Genomic DNA, 5,869 nt, shown 5'->3' on the forward strand with positions numbered 1-5,869 from the left:
TGGGAAACAGTTTCAAGTCGGCTTCACGGCTCTAGCGGGCCCCAAGGTGGGGGAACCAAAAGTCGGCGCCAAAGCCGGAAGTGTGGCAGGGTGGAGGCCGCCAAGGCGCGGGCATGCCTGACTCTCCAGGCCCAGCCCTCAACCCGGAAGTGTGGCCTGGCTCCAACTGCCAAGGGCGCACGCGCACCGCCTAGCTAGGCCAATCAAGACGAAGTGAGGCGGGCGTTCGGGCGGAAGTCGTGGCCCCAAACAGGAAGTGTGGCGGCTTCCCTACGAACTGCGGGCGGGCGCCATGGCGGCCTACGAGCAGGTCCAAAAGGGGCCGCTGAAGCTGAAAGGCGTCGCAGAGCTCGGCGTGACCAAGCGGTGAGTTCCGGGGGTCCGCAGGACCCCGTCTTGTGTCCCCGTAAGCCTCTTCCCGGTATCCCGGGCTCTCGCCCTCTGGCCCGCCCTCACCCCTTCTCCCTCCCAGGAAGAAGAAAAAGAAGGACAAGGACAAGGCGAAGCTCCTAGAAGCGATGGGAACGAGCAAAAAGAACGAGGAGGAGAAGCGGCGCGGCCTGGACAAGCGGACCCCGGCCCAGGCGGCCTTTGAGAAGATGCAGGAGAAACGGGTGAGGCCGGGCTTGGGTCTCCCGGGGTGGATGCCGAGGCGGGGCCCGAGACCCGAAACGGGTTCAGCCCGGACGCTCGAGGAGGGCGGGCGGTCCGAGAGGACCTTAATTCCGGGGATGCTGCGGGAGCGGGCGCAGGAGAGCCCACGGCTGGGGCTGCGAGGACGTCGAAAAGAGGCCGGAGCGGGAGCCCCGGATTTGGATGCCAGCGCTGTCTCTCGTTTGCCCAGTGACACTGGCTGGTGATTCATCTTCTCTCTGTGCCTCAGTTTACTCATCTGTAGGGATCAGGGTAGTGCTCCTCCTAACCGGGATGGGAACTTTGGATGAAGTAATGCAGATAAAGCATTTGGGATTCGGTGTGACATAAAGTCAGTGTGCAGTTGACTTTAGCCGTTGGTGTTAAACGGCCATGTTTCCTGCTGTAAGTCACCACAAAGTCTGTTTCCGTGATGACTTTGTTTGGCAGATTCAAGTAGGTTGTGTTTTAAGGCTCTGATAAGTTATTTCTGTTAATATTAAGTACTTCATAAGTTTGGGCGGTAGGGGATAGGAGAGGTCAGCAAGCAGAGGATGGAGAAGCTCAGCCCGCGGTGCTGGGGAGAGGGAACAGTCAGTCTTGGTCACTGGTTCTCACCTAGGGCCGTTTGTTCCCTACCTCCACCCCCAAGAAGACGTTGGGCAACGTTTGGAGACATTTTTGTCACAACTTGGGGGGCGGGGGGGGCTGCTACTGGCATTAGTGGGTCAAAGCCAGGGATTCTGCTCAACATCCTAGAATGCTGGACACGGCACCCCCCCACAGCAAGGAATGATCTGGTCCACAATGTCAATAGTACCCAGGCTGAGAACTCCTAACCCTGGTCTGAATGGTCTGGTCCAGGAACGTCAGGAAAAGTTAACTTATTGAGTCATACAAAAAAAAGTAAGACTCACCAGGTTTGGCAAAACAGACCTGTTTCCGTTCTGTCTCTATCTCTTGGTGGTGGTGTAACTCTGGGCAGGTTGGCTAACTGCCCACACCTCAGTTTCTCCATCTGTAAAGTGGGGTGAAAGTCCCTACCTCACAGGTTTGTGCTGAGGATTTAACAAGTGAGTGTACTTAAGTCCCTTCCATGAGGTTCTGGTCGGAGGCAGGGCTGGGATGTTACTCCTGGAGCAGTGCAGGGGAAAAGCTAATGCAACGATAAGGTGACTAATAATGGTGGTTCGGAGTAGGGTAGTAGTAGTGGGAACAGTGGAAGGTGCCAGGTTTGGGATAGATTTTGAAGGAACAACAGCAGGATTAGCTGATGGGTTGGGTGTGAGCTGGGAAAGAAGAATCAGGGATGAGCAAGACTTTTGGCGGGAGAAGCTGGGTGAATGAAGGTGCCGTGTACTGAGATGGGAAGAGCGGCAGGTAAAGCAGGTTCTGAAGGGAGGAAGCAAGGCCTTGGTTTTAGAGAAGTTGAGTTGGAGGCGCCTGTTAGAAACCCCAGTAGAGAATCCTTAGGGACAAGGGTGAGATCTGAGTCTGCAGGCTGGAGGAGAGGCCTGGGCCCCAAGTGAACGTTTGGGAATTGCTGTGGGACTGGATGAGATCCTCTGAGGAGGAGCAGAGACAGAGGAGAGGTCTAGGATGAGACCTCCGGTGATTAGTGGGTAGCAGAGAAGAATTTGCAAAGGAGCACGGGAAGGAAGACCACCAGGAGAGTGGGTGTCCTTAGGAGCCAATGGGAGAGAGTGTTTTAAGGAGGAGGGGGTGATCAGCCATGTCATATGCTGCCAAGAGGCCTCATGGGTTGAGCACTGAGAGCCCTGCGTTGGCCTCTGGAATGAGAAGGAGAGAGGCTGATTAGAATGGATCCAAGAAAGGGTGGGGAAAGGCAGAGGTGAAGATGAGGAGTGGGAGAAACCGGCCTGTAGCTGAACGGTGGTGGAAGGTCAAAGGGAAATTTTTGTTGTTGGCATTGAAAACTGGAAGTACTAGTAGGTTTTGTTTGACCCAGGAGAGAGAGAGGGGAGGTGGATGAGAGGAATGGGGTGTAGGCAAAGCTAGGTACAATGGGAAAGGCAGATTCCCTCGTGGGCGGGTGCTGGATCGAGTGCAGTGAGCACAAAGGCTGGACAGCTCCTGGCTCCTGGGAACAGGACCCGGCAGTGGGGCCGTGGCCTGGCGGAAGGGGTCTGGGCTTGGCATCTCGAGCTGCATCACCCACCATGCACTCTGGTCCTCATTTTCTCTGTGAAGTGGAGATGGTGCCAGCACCCAAGGCACCCTGTGAACTTGGGGCATGGAGTGGAGAGAGGGAGGGGAGAGCCCAGGTAAGTCCTTGGCATTGGTGGCTCAAGTCAGTGTGGCCTCATGGGGGCTCATGGCAGCAGGAACAGAGGTGGGTGTGGACAAGGCAGACACTTCAGAGGGAGGTTCAGCCAGGTGTGAGCCAACTGGATGCAGAGGGAGATGAGGCAGCAAAGGAGGAGAGGAGGGCCAGAGAGGAGCGGCCAGGTGGCAGCTGGCGGTACTCTCATGCTTCTGTGGGTTGACCGGGCTCAGCTGGGTGCTGCTTCTGCTGGCCTTGCTTAGGATCTGCTGCCGTCCGAGGGCAGCTGGGGTGGGGTTGCTCTGGAGTCCATCTGGGCTGCAACGTCCAAGGTGGCTTTGTCATCACATGTCCGGTGCCTTGGTGCTGCTCCAGTGGCCTCTCTCCTCACAAGGCATCTCCTCCTCCAAGTCCTTTTCAGCAAGGTCATCAGGCTTCCTGCGTGGCGGCGAGCTCTAAAAGCACAGAGCAAAAGCTGCCAGGTCTCCTCACTGCTTCACCCCAGCACTGGCACTACATTCTGTTAAGTAAACTGAGTCACGGGGCCAGCCCGGAGTCAGTGTGGCAGAGGACTGCACAAGAGGGTAAACACCAGGCAGTGCAGTCCTGGGGGCTGGGGGCACCAGGGTGGGTTGGTCACAGTCACCCAGCTAGTAAGTTTCGAGCCAGGTGTGGCTCTGGGTCTGTCTGGCTCTGCATCCCATGCTCTGAAGTCTTAGCAGGTCCCATCGGCTGTTGAGAATGCAGGGTGGAGCAGGTCATGGTGGCACAAGATGCATATTCCAGAATCACACTCGTCAAGGACCTTTAGCCCTCCTGGCACTGTGTATGGTCACTTGAACAGCTACTGTGCATCGGGCCCTTTCCCTTCCTCGTCCTTTCTCGAACGCCATCTGGGCCTTTCTTTTTCTGCAAACTGGGAATGCACACACTTGCCCGGGGAAGCAGGAAGCACACGCACGGCTCCCATCAGTCTGCTCGTGGGTACATGCTCAGTCGGTGCTGGCTTATTTCCTGCCGCTCAGACCGAAGGGCAGCTGACCCAGGTTCCGGGGGCGAAATGTTGTGGCCAGGCCTCCCTGTGCCACCAGCCTGAGTGGAGCTGAGGGAGGGGCGAGGTGCACACCCTGAGACCCCAGCAGGCTGGCTGGGGCTCCCATCTTCCACCCCATGCTGGCCTGGGCTGCACCAGCATGTGACCTCACCTATCTTTCTCTTTCTTTAGCAAATGGAAAGGATCCTGAAGAAAGCGTCCAAAACCCACAAGCAGAGAGTGGAGGTAAGTCCTGTGCCCAGTGGGGAAACTGAGTCATATAGGGGCCCAGAGGCCAGCAGCCTGGCAGAAGGGCCACTGGAGTGTTGGTGGGGAGGAGAGTGTACCCAACCGGAGTGACAGCTCCCCAGGGCTCATTGAAGGGAGAGCCCAGGGTTCAGGAGTCTCTGAGGCCTGGCAGAGTGGCCTTGAGAGGAGGGGGCGCCCTGAGGAGAGAGAGGACGTGGGGAAGTGGGGTGGCAGTGCCACACATCCCTGTGCCCTGCTTGGGGCTGTGCTGAAGTGAGCTTTCTCTGCTTTCCTAGGACTTCAACAGACACCTGGATACACTCACGGAGCACTACGACATTCCCAAAGTCAGCTGGACAAAGTAGCTCCCAGCCTGGGGCGTGGAGTGGCATGGGGGGCAGCAGGGCGCCAAGTCGGGGTTATGTTTGGGGCCTTTGGTATTTTTTAGAAACATTCTTTTACACACACCCTTGTGTCCTCTGCTGAGACAGTGCTTTTCCAAGCAGTGTGCCCTAAATCTGGACCTCAATTAAAGTAAGACTGTCCTTTTACTCTGTTTTGGTTTCTCGGTAGGAGATGGATCTTTTTAGTTTGGACTGGAAATTTTTGAGTTTATCCAGAGATAAGGGTGATTTCTGTGTAAGTGCCGTGGAAAAGTGTCTTTGCCCCCGAGTTGCATGTGACTCTCTTTGGCAGCTAGCCAGCTCTCTTTGCCTGGATGAGACCGACTCCAGAGGATGAGGAGTTAATGCCAGCTCGGCCTGCAATGTGCAGCCCCTCGGGGACCCCTGCGTGGGCTGCCCCTACAGGCTCCCTCTAGCTTGGGGCTTATGCTGTTCCATCCAGGGCTGGGGAGGCCACGTGCAGCTTCGTGGCCTTCAGACTGCCTCTTCAGCCACCTGGTGGGGAGACCTCGCAGCCAAGGAAGCACAACAACTGCCTAAGGATGGAACACGCACCTCGTCCCTTTCTGAGCTGAGCTGGTGGCCAGCATGCAGCCTCTTCTCCACTGTCCCCATTTCAAACATACCTGGTGGGTGTTGCCATGGCAGACGTTACTCACCCAGCATTCTTGGTAATGGAACCCGGACACAGCCTGCCTTGCTGCCCTCAACCGTGGCCTCTAAGCAGCCCCCCGTGTTTATTCGTAACATGGAGCCTATTGGGCATTCCTGGCCTAAGGACACCTCAGGGGTGACAGGACCAGGGCAGAGCCCTGCAAGGACAGGGGTGCAGTCACAGGGGAGGACCCAAGTTCTGTGCTGGAGAGCCAGGAGCTTTGAGGGCCTATGTGTACCCACCAGATGAGGATCAAGCTGCTTATGCAACTGGGAGAACCGTATGTGCCGACATAGATAGTGAAAGAATAACGGAGTCAGAGGACAGCCAGCTGTTGGGTTTGGGACTGTCATATGTGAACTGCAGAATAAAGCAAAACCAGTTATGAAATAGAAGCCTGAGTGTCTTACTTATAGGCTGTTAGATTCTCACTAGACACGCTGTCTTTTGGATTTATCCCACATGAAGAATATGCGTACTGCAAAACGACTGTTTGCCCTTAGTCTGGAAAAGATTGGATGACGCATTTCCACCTGTGGTTCACAACCCACCTGAGAGAGGTGACATACCCTCTCATTAGCAGTGGCTCCTTAGGGCAGATTCCCCCACTG

The 5,869-nt window shown here is 56.1% G+C and overlaps 1 protein-coding gene across 1 annotated transcript; it reads left to right on the forward strand.

Annotated features, from left to right (window-relative positions):
- The first annotated feature begins 239 nt into the window (after nt 1–239).
- On the forward strand, nt 240–5,648 carry FAM32A (family with sequence similarity 32 member A). The gene is made up of 4 exons (XM_046672321.1): nt 240–366; nt 473–614; nt 4,143–4,196; nt 4,496–5,648. The coding sequence occupies exons 1-4, from the start codon at nt 293–295 to the stop codon at nt 4,562–4,564; spliced, it is 339 nt and encodes a 112-aa protein (XP_046528277.1). The 5' UTR covers nt 240–292; the 3' UTR covers nt 4,565–5,648.
- Nucleotides 5,649–5,869: the final 221 nt, after the last annotated feature.

Source organism: Equus quagga, chromosome 9, assembly GCF_021613505.1.
Source record: "Equus quagga isolate Etosha38 chromosome 9, UCLA_HA_Equagga_1.0, whole genome shotgun sequence".
Lineage (NCBI taxonomy): Eukaryota > Metazoa > Chordata > Mammalia > Perissodactyla > Equidae > Equus > Equus quagga.

Bases quoted from the DNA above. Each gene is read 5' to 3' on its own strand.
- FAM32A (XM_046672321.1), top strand. From the start codon at position 293: ATGGCGGCCTACGAGCAGGTCCAAAAGGGGCCGCTGAAGCTGAAAGGC. The intron at 367-472 runs GTGAGTTCCGGG...TCTCCCTCCCAG, and splicing joins GAGCTCGGCGTGACCAAGCG to GAAGAAGAAAAAGAAGGACA. The intron at 4,197-4,495 runs GTAAGTCCTGTG...CTGCTTTCCTAG, and splicing joins CCCACAAGCAGAGAGTGGAG to GACTTCAACAGACACCTGGA.